Source organism: Medicago sativa, chromosome 4 (genome assembly GCF_051527215.1).
Source record: "Medicago sativa cultivar Bolivia chromosome 4, Bolivia_mono, whole genome shotgun sequence".
Taxonomy (NCBI): domain Eukaryota; kingdom Viridiplantae; phylum Streptophyta; class Magnoliopsida; order Fabales; family Fabaceae; genus Medicago; species Medicago sativa.
This window is the reverse complement of record NC_140752.1, coordinates 69,518,155-69,532,872: the sequence shown is the minus strand read 5'-3', so window position 1 is coordinate 69,532,872 and position 14,718 is coordinate 69,518,155. Positions and strand designations below refer to the sequence as shown.

The window sequence follows — 14,718 nt, the reverse complement described above, 5'->3', positions numbered from 1 at the left end:
ATGATTATTTTGCACAAATATAGTATTGTATAAAACATTTTTGCATTCTCAATAATTAAAACCCAAAAATATTACTTTGTTCAATAATTTCATTCGAAGCACTCAGAATTTACATAAAATGTTTATCCTCGTCATTTAAGACACGTGCCAAATATATTTAAGCAATAATATAAACAAAAAATAAGAAACGTGATGATAGAACACCTAAAAAAAATGTGAATAAGTAGAACAGAATATTTATCCACGGGACCGAAACCCTTGCTGGTATATATCCAAATCAAAACAAATATATTCTTTTGCTATTCAAACAGACCTTTTTTTTTTATCACAGGCATGTACATGATTGACAAATAAAATCAGTCTAACTCACAAGAATACAAGAAATGCCCTTCTCACTGTTTTCGTTACACTGCACGGAGACTAAAATTTAAGAGATGGTTTTGCGGGGTGAGGGTGGAATCAGAAGTACATATGTATGGAGAATTTCACCATCATGCTTATGCAGTTCTCCACTGCAACTCTACCTGGATGCGACCATTCTTAGAATCTATAAGATGGTACTTCTCGTTGATTCTCTTGTTAGAAACAACATCCCCGAGATTGATGTCGACATAACCCAGTGATTCCTAATAAGGAAAGGAGCATCAGAGAACAATGAAACTTAATCATATATCAACTAATATGAAAAGGTGAAAAACAGAAACATTTGACATATTTCCAAGTCAAAGCACATTTACGCGTGTAAATATATATGCACGGTGGTGATATAAAAGGAACTTTTTAAGGTGATAAACAACTTGAAATTATCCTTTCAGTATAACTTTTTCTCTATTTGCAATCATCTTCAAAGTAGTTTTGAACGTTTTATTGTAGATATTAAGACTTCAAAAGATAAAAATGAAGTTTGAAATGCCCAATTTATCAGCATTGAAACAATGTCCAAAATCCTTATTTTAACTTATAGTATTCCTTGGTAGACAGTAGGAGTTCAAAATCATATATTAAGGATAGTATGAATCTTAATAGAGGATTAAGACGGAATTTTAAATTGGATTAAAACATAATACATATTTACTTTCTAAAGAAGGATGGTGTTGATTTTATCGTATCAGGAAGAGGAGTTAATTCAAACTTCTAAGAGAAGTGTAATTTTCTCTCAAACAACAACCCTATGTGTTAAATATATAGCATTGCACCAAGTACACATCTTGAGCTTCTATTAATATGGGTAACTGTCAGCATGCTGGGGGGTAAACTGCTTTACTCGAAGCAAAAGTGGTTAAATTGTTCATGATATTTTGTTTTCTGAAATATATTGTCCATGACATAACGTCATAACCCAAAGTTAAAAGAACAAGAATAATTTAGTCAACATTTTTATATTTTGATTTTGAATCGTTAAATGTTTGTGCATATTCCACTAGTACTTCTAACTTTTTTCAACAATGAGGCTCCCTAATCTAACCTTCACTTGCAGTTAACACCAACTCTGAATAGGTTTTACTTTCTGAATGGCATCATATTACTAATTACTGACAAGTAAAGTTGTTAATAATTAAGTACCTTCTGATGAAGCAAGGTTCGTGAGGAAGTGCTGACAACCTCCACATGTAGTTTATCATTGGTAGGAGGCTCCTCTGCTATAAATTGGAACTCATCTTCCCATCTTGGATCTCTGTTCTTTTTTATGCGCTGTAATAATAACCACCGTATCATTAGCCTTCCACACAAAAAACAGATTTCAATCTGAATGTGGTGTACATCTACATCACCACTACTACTCTAATCTATATCTCTCTTTGATACATCTAATATCTTGTTCTTTTTTTTTTTTATGCATTAATACAAAAACAACCACCGCTAAAGCTTTTTCCCACTAGGTCAATTTAGCCATATGAATCAAAACTATGTTATACTAATATCATAAATCATGTCTTAACAAACCATTTAAATCCAAATCCTTCTTAACGACTTGGCTTGTAGTTTTCGAAGTCAATCTCAAAATGGAATACTCTCAATCCAATTTATTCTCCTTATTAAAGCTTCTGCGGCTATTCTCCACACATGCCTAAATCATCTAAAGTGAGATACTACTATCTTTTCCAAAATAGTGCTACCTTGACTCTATTTAATGCATCCATAATCCTATTTTGTCTAGCGTGTTCACTCATTCGTAAATATACTCATTTCTACAGCACTGAGCTTATTTATAGTTAGACCAAACATTTTATTACATACAGTGTTGCAAGTCATATAGCCGGTAAAAAAATTCCCTTGAGCTTGAGTAACATTTTTCTATCATAAATACAACACTCCTCCATTTCATCCAACTCACTTCATTAAAAGCTTTCGAGGGATACTGTGCTCCATAAGAGATTTACCAAGCTATATCCATAACCACTCTCCTAAGAAGCATATATAAGTGACAGCCTACGGGGGGATTAGTTGAGTTGAAAGAATTCCAGAAACTAATGAGGTATATTAAACCCCGAATTGTAAAGAGGTTTTCTGGTTTTCCCCTATATTTTAGGGAAAAGGTCGGGGAGGAGTCTGCTACTTTATTTATTCTAAACGAAGAGAAATGAAAGATAGAATGCAAGTACTTCTTAGGATCCTGTACCTTAGTCTTTTTCTCTTCCCCTCTGAAAATAAGACGTGCTTGTGGATTAGTGTGATGCTTCCCCTCAACATCTTGAGCTTCATGGACTATAACTACAAGTTGACCTCCACCAGCTGGAGTGCCTTCGGGAGCTTTAGGAATTGTCTGTGTCTCATCAAAGCCCTTGCCCATCTCCTCTTCATTTAAGGGTTTATAAGTCACTTCCACAACAATCTGTCCTCGCGATTTCTCATTTTGAGCATCATTGGGATCCATAGTTTTTAGAAGGTCCAGAGTAAAACGTTTAGGTTCTTCAGGGGAAACTTCTTTTAAAGTGATCACATTCATACCCATCTTGTCATGCTTCCCAACCTAAGCGAAGGCATAAAACAACATTCAGTCCAGCCAGATATCACTAGAAACTATAAAAATAAAACTTTCAGCTCAAGAGGTTTACCTGCTCCCAGTCATAAACATTGAGCTGTAAAACCTGGGTCTCTGGGTCTTTGACTACCAAATTAAATTCTTCATTCCATTCAGGATTTAAGTTCTTGTGCTTTACAGTAGTCTTTTTTGATGGCATCTTATCGTCAGTAAGCTTTAGTTTCACGTAAGGATCAGATGCACCCAGAAGATCTTTCTTCTTTAACTTCATAGCATGCAGAACCTTTACATGTAAAATTCCAACGGGTCTCCTCATAGCTCTAAGATTCCCAATAACATTCACAAGAAAAAGAAGAAAAATACATAAATGAGTTAAAAGTTAACCATACCATTATATCCTGAATATTAATTTAGAAAAATGAAGAAACATACTTTGCCATATCTAATATTTGAACTTCCAGGTTTTTGGGCCACAGATACATGTTTGCAACCTGATCTTTGATAAGCTCCTGGAAACACACTTTAAATTAGTTTAATGGTCATAAATCCTGAATAAAACCAAGACTATCTAAGGACATTGACAAGACGTGGATATATGTTAGGAAGAGTAATATATGTTTAATGGTTATACATGCTACATAATATTACCATCAATTTTCTGTTTTCGCTTTATTCTGTAATAATAAAACCTCAAAAAAAAATGTATGAGAGAATGAAATATTGAAAATAGCCATCAAAATCTTTCAAATCATCAGATGCATCAATGTCAAATGTTATTTTTATAACTAATCCAGCAAATGCACAAATTTGAGATTCTAACTCTACCAGAGGATAAAACATCCAGCTCAAACTAAAAGAATGGCTTCTGGTTAAAAAAAAACACAACATCCAACTGACACCACTGGCCCACATACAACTATACCTTCAATGAACTATTAAGTAACATGTGACAATCGCAAAAACTATTCAATCTCAGAACTCTACATTTCTCATTTCTTCATGTTTGCAATAATATTATACATGTCGATTCAATCAAGAATGCATTGGTTCTATTTCTTTGGTAATCTAATTTCTATCTGACACATGCATATAGCAACTCAAGTGAATAGCTTATATAGCAACTCAAGTTTGACACAAAAAATTATTCCATTTTAATTTTCCTGTTCTTCTGCAAGAGTGATGTTTTGCTCAGAAATATTGCCTACGAAAATCAATGGTCTGCTGAAAATATCACATTTCAAAATAAGATCCACTTGAGCAAACAATGGTTCATTTCAAGGATGGGAGATTGTCTGTGATGCAGGACAGTTACCACTCCGGCTTAAAGAGTGGAAGATGAATGTATGCAACTCAAGCCCTCAAACATTAGGATAGGATGGGGATCAAAAAAACAGCTCAAAAGTCACAAGTACTGTACCTGAACAATCCTGTAGACACCAGGAATAGACATAAGATCAGCCCCTAGAAGCTTTAGCCCAAAGTCAACATGTGGCTGCACATAAATGTACAACAAAAACAAAGAAGCAGAGAGTAAATATTAGTTGTATTGCCTTTATTACACATTCAAAATAAAATCAAGTAGCAAATTATAAAAAGGGAGAAAAGTGCAGAAGACCAGCTGCTCCAGCATCATCAAAGTTATCGTTATAAAATAAATATAGTAACTACAGATATCATCATCATAAACATCAACTGAACTAAGTCTGCAAACACAGATCATTTACATCATTACATACAAAAGTAGCCTATGCCCAAAATAAAAAACAAAAACGCAACAAAATTAGGACTTATAGTGTTCATTTTAACTTGCTCATAAGAAGGTGTGAGGCTCTTGAAGTGAACCAATGTGATGGAGAGAAGATGAAAAGATAGCTAGAGATGATGCATTTCTGGAAATAATGAAAACAATTTCTTCACATTTTCATTTCCAAAAATACACACAATGGTTCACTTCAAGAGTCTATTATATTATCTCTTTGTTAGCCAGTAAAGTTAAAACAAATTTTAGAAAATGAAATAGAAAATGTTTTCACAAAGCGAATGGGGCCTTGTATTTTAGGTTGTTAAACTATTAATAAGAAAGGAAATCAAAAGCTATTTACATGTGATCATGTTGTCCACAACAGCTCAAACATTGGTCATTGATCATCACTACAATAGCCCTTTGGTTTCCCAACAGATTATGGAAGTCAACTTTATTTTTTAAACAACAATGACTCAGATGAGTATTTTTAGTGCAAGGAGAAATTTATGTCCCTTAGGGTATGCCAGTCAAATAGGGACATGATTTCCAGATGCTTAGCTGTCCTTAATTCCTAAAAGGTAAAAACAACTACTGATATATAAACTACATCCTTATAAATTTCAAGACCTCATGGGAACAAAATAGCATTTCAAATATTTGTGCAGCAAAACAAGGCAGAAGTATATGATGAAATTAAGCAATTTTTATAAGAAGGCCCTGCATTGTGTATCTGTATATAGAGATGTCAGAATGAAAGGCCTATTCCAACTCCTCCTTCCATAAAGATTCAAGACTGAAATTTTCTATCATCCAATAAGTGGTTTCTATCAACATTACCAACTAGAAAATATTCCTTTGTTGTCGAGATATGCTCAAAACATGGATACGATACAGATGACAACCATGATCATAACACTATCAACTAATGTACATATTTTGTCTTGTACTACTATTTCAAGTGGGCAAGCAAAGTAAGCTTTTTTGTGTATGTGTGTAGGGGGGGTAAAACAGTCAACAATCATCAACCTTTTCCATGAGAGCGACATAGATGTTGGCAAAGCAAGGAAAATATTAATTCCAACTAGAAAATATTCCTTTGTTGTCGAGATATGCTCAAAACATGGATACGATACAGATGACAACCATGATCATAACACTATCAACTAATGTACTTATTTTGTCTTGTGCTACTATTTCAAGTGGGCAAGCAAAGTAAGCTTTTTTGTGTATGTGTGTAGGGGGGTAAAACAGTCAACAATCACCAACCTTTTCCATGAGAGCGACATAGATGTTGGCAAAGCAAGGAAAGCTTGGAACCAAAGGCTTCAATGTAATGCGGGGCAAAAGAAAAACTTGCAAATCCACAACCTGGAAATTACATATATTTTAGCATAAAAAGACAGAGAAAAAAAAAATCATTCATTCTCTACTAGCCGACACACAACAAAGTTGTTACCTGAACGGTTGCTTTCAACCCAAATGCCTTAACAGCAATGGTGACATTGGGATTTCCGGCCCATTTTATAGAAGGCTCCATAATCAACTCCTTCTCATCAGTCACATAAACTTTCATTCCTGTGAATATGACAGAAAGTATTGAGAATGTTCATACGATATCACAAATATGTTATCAAGACAAAAATGGATTTTGTGTATAAAATAGCAAAGCGGCGAAAAGTACATCCCTTTGGGAGCAGATATGAACTATGAAGACATAAAAAAAGAGTAATCTTATGACTTTTTACAATTGTCTCACACATAACAAAAAATACCAAAAAGAGGGTCTTGTGGGGAAATGCGTTGTATAACACAAAGTTTGTTCAAATTATAAATGGGAATAGTCTTGACGTCAAAGAAAGTACAAAAATGATAAATCTCAGTTTCAAACCTCAATATTAAGAGGAGAATTCACAAAAAGTTATATTCATCCCTTTACAAACAGTGAAATAAGTAACAGTTTTAAAAACATCGATGAAAATATCCTGAGCATCTGTGCATGCAATTAAAAGGTTCTTATCCAACAATGCATCATGTCTAGATCAACAAACCTTGAAAAGTTGGGGGCAGGGTCCCGAGAGTGAGCGTCTGAAACTCAACAGAATCAATTTTATATTTTGGAATCTGCTCTTCAATTATGGGTTTCGCAATGTTCTTCGCAGTCTTACAAATTGCCTAAACATCAAAACAAAAAACAAATAATTCCAAAACACAGAACAATGAGAAGCAGAAAAATGTTAAATGTTAACAATTGTTCTCTATTGCTGTTAAAGTACATAAAAACAACATACCTTATCAAGATAAGGCCACATAAGTTCTATAAACTTGTTCAACCAATCAACCTTGACAAAAACCACAAACAAAAACAATATTTCATCAGCTAAATACTAAAAACCAAAACTCAAAACCTAAAAATAGAAATGTACCATAGTTGTATACTACTCTATGTAACACCGACACTTATCGAAATCGTGTCTGGTTTCCAACACGACGCAGACACATGTGATTACTATTCAATTAATTTATTTTCTCAAACTATCTCCGGTGTTGACATGTCAGTGTCAGTGTCGTAGTATCGTATCCGGTGTATGTGTCAGTGCTTCATAGATAATACTAGTTAATTCAATTTAATTTACCCTATCAAAGTCAGGATTTTTAATCCAATTTGGAATCTCAGGAAGCATTTTTTGCAAAGTTTCATCGTCTTGGTCCACTATTGGCGTAATTTTAGGATCCTGTTCCAAAATCAAAAACAAAAAACTCAAAAATAAGCTAAGAAAACAAGATAAACAATGTAATGTTTCTAAGATTTCAAGATTAAGAATGATGCTTACCTCAACATCTGTAGGTTGAAAGTAGATGAAGAGAAAATAACCAACAACGAGACCAATTGAAATTCCAACACCAAATCCGAAAAAACCAAAAATTGTACTGAAGAAACCCATTTTGGAATGGATCTAAGTGATTTCAGATCGGGTATTTATTCAGTTCGCCATTACTACTACTATGATATGATACGACGAAGGTGAAGGTGTAACAGAAAATGATTAGGGGGTGATGGTGATGTTGTCCTAAATCTAGGGATGGGGATGGGGATGGTGGGGTAGATGAAGAATGAATGAATGAAACGGCTGGAATGAAATGAAATTCAACTGACTGACGAAGAAAGCAAAGTATCGATGGAAATTAATCCTCATAGTATTCATCATTAATCAGTTTTTATCAGACTATTTTTTGTTAAAATATATGCATTTTTTATATGATTTATTATGGAGCATTTGATTTGATTTTTAGAGAGGAATATATGTAGAGACAAGCTGTCGGCACGGCAAGATGCCAAATCATAATGATCCCAATATAATGACTTTTTTCTTGGATATAATTCTAATTAATTTTAATTCTTTTTTTAATTATAATTATAAATTTATAATTAATGTTACGTTCATTACTTCCAATAGTTAAATGGTGTTGGATTTACTGTATAAAATAATTTTGCACGTATAACCAATCAAAATATTCTGAATTATCATGTAAATTAAAAGGAAAATAAGGAAGCAAATATAGTAGCTTTTGTATTGAAAATTGTGTAATGGATTTCTTAAAAGTCAAAAAAGTGTTATTTTTAATTAAAATTTTCAAATGCTATTTGAACAATAATTTTTTGAAAGCTTCCTCTCTACATTGTCATTTTACTTTCTCTCTCTATCTTTATTTATTAATTTTGTTACGTCTGCAGCAACTTAACCTAATTTTTTTCCGTTCATTGCTTTATTAGGTTTGCAATTATTTAACCTAACAAATTTCATCTAAAAAAATGCATTGCACACCAATTTCATTCCTATCCGCTTGCCTTTTTTTTGAAGAAAATATTTTCTACCATATCAATGATCTTGCGGGTTAAAGATTATTTATTGGTCTCTATTATAGTCGAGAAAACTCGTGCGACGCACAGGTCAAAAGTCTAGTTGCTTTTATTTTTGTGCCATTACCTAAATTTCTTTGTATAATTTGGTTGTCCAACAAGTTGCCACAAGAAAAGGTTGTTCAAATAACATTACTCAATTAAAAACTTTAATTGATATGCCAATTTAAGATGTTTTTATTAGTTGTATGTGTAAAATTGTTTTGAACTCTCAACCGACCACCATTAAATTCTACTTTCAATTGAATATATTTCACTTTACATTTATGAAAATGATAAATACATCAATATTTGACAAGAAAACTTAAAACTATTTTTTCTCCCATTCACTTGTACATGTTTCTTGATATGTGTGAAGTGGGTAAATTTCTCACTTAATTTAGGACAGATGGGATAATTCTTACGAGTAAAGATTTTCTCCATTCACTTAAAACAAATAGATAATGTTATTTGGTGTGAGATAAACACCAAAAACATATATAGTATTTGTCAATAAAAAATATATATATAGTAGGGGGCTGTTAACTTGCACCTACCTAAAAACACTAGGGTGCAAGTTAACAAGCTGCACCTACTAGTTATTTACCAAAACACCCATGTTTTTCTATTATAAACAAATATTATTTATGTTATTTACAAAAATGTCCTTTTAATTAAAATAAAGTTTAATAGAGACAAAAGGGTGTTTTAGTAAAGTACAAGTAGGTGCAGCTTGTTAACTTGCATCTTAGTGTTTTTAGGTGGGTGCAAGTTAACTGTTAACTTGCACCCACCTAAAAACACTGAGGTGCAAGTTAACAAGCTGCACCTACTAGTTATTTACCAAAACACCCATGTTTTTCTATTATAAACAAATATTATTTATGCTATTTACAAAAATGTCCTTTTAATTAAAATAAAGTTTAATAGAGACAAAAGGGTGTTTTAGTAAAGTACAGGTAGGTGCAGCTTGTTAACTTGCACCTTAGTGTTTTTAGGTGGGTGCAAGTTAACAGCCCCCTATATGGTATGTCCTACCATTAAGTGAGTCTCATCACTATTAATTTAAAAAAAAACGATATTCATTCAAATCGATAGAGCACATCACTCAACACCGCTAAAAACGTAAAATATGAATCTGCGAACAAACTTACAACATCCAAGTTAATAGCATAAAACGGCATAATGCCTAAAAAATATATGATAAAATATATTAATTATTTATATATTTTTTTCAAATTTCATCATGTTTTTATCTCTCCAAATGAAAGAAATGAAAAGGACATAAATAGAGATAATTCTAATTCAATTCTTACACACATCTAAATATAAAAAAAAAAAAAATTGATTTTTGACCACGTCTAAATATAGAAAATTGATTTTTGAGAAATGATATGAACACTCTATTTCTTTCTTTTTTTTGAAAGGAGAAACACTCTTTTTCTAACACTTTCTCTAGCATGCAATCTTCTATCAGGTGAATCGCACTTGGGTCTCACCACTTTATGTGGTATCCATTTACAACTGGTGGTACTCACATGAATTTTATCTAATAAGAGAATGTATGTTGGAGAGAGAGTTATAGAGAGTGTTAGAAAAAATGTTCATAACACTCATCTTGCTTTTAAAACATATTGGATTGTTTATGGCCACCTCAAACTTCTTCAGATGCTCCTATTAATAGGTATGAATTGTTTGCATCTTAATGAAAGTAAGAAATTGTTCGTTGCTGAGTAAGAGCTACAAATCGTTCTGTTGTACAAATATATAATCATAAAACATAAATCACTATTGCTTTCAACAATATGTTTTTCCTCCCGACTCTAACAAATCAAACTCCATCGAAATTCTTCAAACTCAAACAATGAATAAGAGTTCAAAATTTCATAAAATAACACAATGTGAATTATATGTTAGAGTTTTTTAAATTGGTTATTATATGATATGATTTTTTGAAATTGTTTATTATGATTGTAAATTTATATGATATGATATGACTGTAAGTAAGTACTACCTCTGTCCCTAAATATAAGACAATTTTGAAAGAAAAAAATTGTATCTTTTTATAACACTCTTTGGTAATTTCAAGTACATTATTTAATTTTTTATCAACACACGCCTAGTTATTTTATATCTTTTTCTTCAATCAACATTAAATATTATGTTGAAAACATACACTTATAACCATTTCTCTTAAAGGATAAATTTGTAAAAAAACAATAGCAATTACAAACAAATTTATTACTACTTTCAATTTTCTTAATTCCGTTATTTTTCCAAAAAGGTCATATAATTAAAGACGGAGGTAGTGGATGGTTGTTTGGGTAATTATTGATCAACTAGGATGTTGTATTTGCTATCGATGTAGTTTAAATTAAGCACCAACATAATGTGGTTGTTTAAGAATTGAAATAACACGATATAAATTATATGTTTAATTTGTGCTCTAAGTGTTTAATGAGATACTTCAAATGATGTTTAGTTGGGAAAAAAATTACTGGCTATTAAATAAACATGATTTGTGACATTGGTTAGCTTATAACAGAAGTTAAAAGAAAAACTCAGAGAGAAAAACAAAAACAAAGTTATCAGACAAACTAAAAAAAATAGATTTATTATTTTGAAATAATTAAAAGAAAAAAAAAAGTAGAATATATACTTGGCCCTTTAACAAAGGAAAAATATTACTTTGGTCTTATTGGTAGATGATCTAACGTGTTTAAATCTGGTAGTGTGAAACACCGTTTTTATGTAACATGTGAATATATCAAAACTACAAACACATAAATACTATTTATTTTTTTTACTTTCCATTTTGACTCCAACATGTTTTTCAAGTCGTGAACTTAATTTTTAAATTTTAGAGGTGAAAGTCGTTTCAATCCCTAAATGTGTAACGAATAGCTGTAATAACCCCATAATGCATCGAAAATTCTTTTTAAATTTTAGAGGTGAAAGTTGTTTCAATCCCTAAATGTGTAACGAATAGCTGTAATAACCCCATAATGCATCGAAAATTCAAAATAGTCATTGATTGTACATTTCGTTAATCAAAATAGTTGACCGCATTAAGATGTTTCGTTTAAAATGTCATATAAGTAGCTTAATATACTTACTTAGAGTCATATCAATCTCTATAAATATTTATTTATTGTCATATCAGCTTTTTTTTTTAAAAAAAGAGTTATTGTCAACATTGAGAGATTGTTATAACGTCGAAGATTGTTTTGACTAACAAAACTATTTTAACGTCAAATATTATTTTAATTAACGAGTATACAATCAGAAACTATTTTGGAACTTTGATACATTATTTATCTACGTAATCATAAACTAATAAAAACGAACATACAATAAACCTAAGATAATATGAACTGAATGACCAAATAATTTTAGTATATTGATAACATGTATATAATTTTTATTGATGATAGGTGTTTATATGACATTGTTTTTAAAGTTTTGTATATTGAAAACATGTAAACAAGTTTATAAGTACACGTAAAAATAGAAATGGTTTTGACAACACTGTCCACAAAATCTGGACTTTCCTTTCATCAACAATTTTAACCCTAAGTTTTAGATGAGATAGCAAGGTATCACTGTACTGATCGAATCTTACATAACCGCTGCTTTCTTTTCATCAAAATTCCTAACACCATAAGTTTTAGATGGGATAGCAAGGTCTCATTGTACTGACTGAATCTTAACATAACCACTACTTTCCTTTCATCAAAAACATTGCTCTCTACATGGTGGGAAGAGATATCATTTAAATACGAAGAATTTACAACTAGAGAAATGAGCGGTGAAATGATTTTTGGTTGAGACAAACATTGCTTCAAACTTGAAAACACCGTAGAGGATACTGTTGGCAACAGATGGTTAATGATTGAAGGTAAATTACAGGACATGAAAGGTAAGCTTTTTGGCGTCTCATTGATCCTTGTTTATGCTTCTCTTGTACCTGCTGAAAGAAAGGTCTTATATGACACAATTCTGAAACTTCAGCTTTTATATCCTTTAATGGTCCTAGGTGATTTCAATCAAATTTTGGATTTCAAACACAGAAAAAACTATATACTGTCTCCTAGTGTTGATAAAAGAGTTCGTGATGTGATCAAAGATATAAGAGAATGAAGGGATAAACTGCATCTTGGTGAACTCCCTTTGTCAAACACAAAATACACTTTTTATTCCAATGCAAATGCAAGTTAGTTGGATAGAGTTTTTGCAAAAGGAATGGCGCGCACATTTTCCTGACATACACATGCATGCATTACCGACTTATCGCTCGGATCATCGCCCTATAGTAATTGAGTGTGATTCAAAGCTTCAGGACCGCAATAATGATAATGATGTTTTCTTCAGGACCGCAATAATGATGATGATGTTTTTAATCTGCTATTCCAAATGACCATGATAAATGAAAATCGTGTGCCGCTAAAGATGCCGAGAAAGGATGAACTTCGAACGAATTTGAGCCACATGGAACTTCATATCAACACATGGAATGCATATTTGCTGGACAAAAGAATTGGGACATGTATGACCGATCTCAAGGCAATCAAAAAAGTTGTTAATAATGAAGTTGTGAACATAGAATACAATTTGGATGCAGCGGTGGCCCAAAGCACGGGCATGGGGGCAGCAGTTCAGAGGTATAATAATTTTAGAGGCACTAAAATGTTTTTTTTACTGCACACACACACACGCATATATATATATATATATATATATATATATATATATATATATATATATATATATATCTGTGTGTGTATGTGTATGTGTGTATACTCCCATACAAAATGTAAAATGCTAGTTAGTGACAAAATTATAGGCACTACAAAGTCAAAACTAATAAATGACGTGATTAAATGAAATGTAAAATAAAATCAGTTAACTACATGTACAAAAAAATATTAATTACATCCATAATTTTAGCAGTTGAACTGATGAGTCATGAGTGAAAAGCAAGTGAATAGTCTAATTAGGGCACTAAAATAAAATAAAAAATTTGGAGTGTTATGAATAATAAAGAGTTTGATTTTTTGTTTTTTCATATTAACACTCAATTTTGCAACTGTTAACACAGAAACAAACAATTGCCAAAAACATAAGTGTCGTATGCCATTGATCATAACTTCACAATATATAAGTAAGTGCCAATTGCAATTACCAAATAATTTATTTATTGTTCAATAATAGTCATACGGATTTTCACTTTTTAGGAATAGGAAAATGTCTCTTTATAGTAGTTTATGGTGTGATGTTATAAACATTGAATTATGATCCTTGTATGTTGTTTTGATAAACATGTAGTATTTAGTTAGTTAAACTTGTCGAGTGAAGCCTAGACCCTGGTTCATGAACCCTGGTTTAGAGGTAATTGGTTTACATTTCAAGGATTAATACTTGTGTTCTTGCACAATGTCAAATGATATGTTTACTTGTAATCTTTTTACAGGGATTTGGTTTGGTTTTCTAGCGGCTCTCTCTCTCTCCCCCAGATCTCTGAGCAGGTTATTTACTCCATATATGTTTGCAGATCTCTATGTGTTAACTGTATTATGATCTATCTTAAAATTGTTATAAATAATAATTGTTATAAATAATTTTTCCATAAGTTTTTATAATCTATCAATACGTTATATAAATATTTATTTTGAATGTTTATTTAAGGTATGACATTGAATGATATCAAAAGGAGCTTCTGTTCCGCTTTATCATCATTGTCATCACTGGGTTCAAAAGAACTTACAACTAAGCGGCAATCCACCATACAAATAACTTGTCAAAAAATAAGCATTTATACAAATTATATTTTTAACTCACTTTTTAAATTTATTTTCAGGAGTCCTTATGACTTAAAGACTCCCGTGAATTTCGGGTTTGTCGTGGTTCCAGAGAATAAAAAATATTTAATTGAGCGCAATGAAAAATTTCACAAGAGGCTCGACTTCGGCTTCTATGCACTAGTCCCGTTTCTGGATAGAATTAGCCATGTCTACAAAGTCGTGTCTAGACGCATAACATACATTTGATAATTGGTTAAAAGTGTCATGTTGCTCATGTGCTTGATGAATACTT

General features: G+C 31.7%; 1 protein-coding gene across 1 annotated transcript; it reads right to left on the bottom strand.

Moving 5' to 3' along the window:
- Positions 1-236: 236 nt before the first annotated feature.
- On the bottom strand, positions 237-7,894 carry LOC146931277 (synaptotagmin-1-like). Its single transcript, XM_085702764.1, has 12 exons — positions 7,559-7,894; positions 7,361-7,459; positions 7,016-7,066; positions 6,776-6,899; positions 6,184-6,302; positions 5,994-6,095; positions 4,401-4,475; positions 3,416-3,492; positions 3,057-3,303; positions 2,621-2,971; positions 1,564-1,692; positions 237-626 (listed from the first exon to the last, which is right to left on the bottom strand). Exons 1-12 carry the CDS (start codon positions 7,667-7,669, stop codon positions 498-500), a joined length of 1,614 nt encoding a protein of 537 aa, XP_085558890.1. The 5' UTR covers positions 7,670-7,894; the 3' UTR covers positions 237-497.
- Between the last annotated feature and the right edge of the window lie 6,824 nt (positions 7,895-14,718).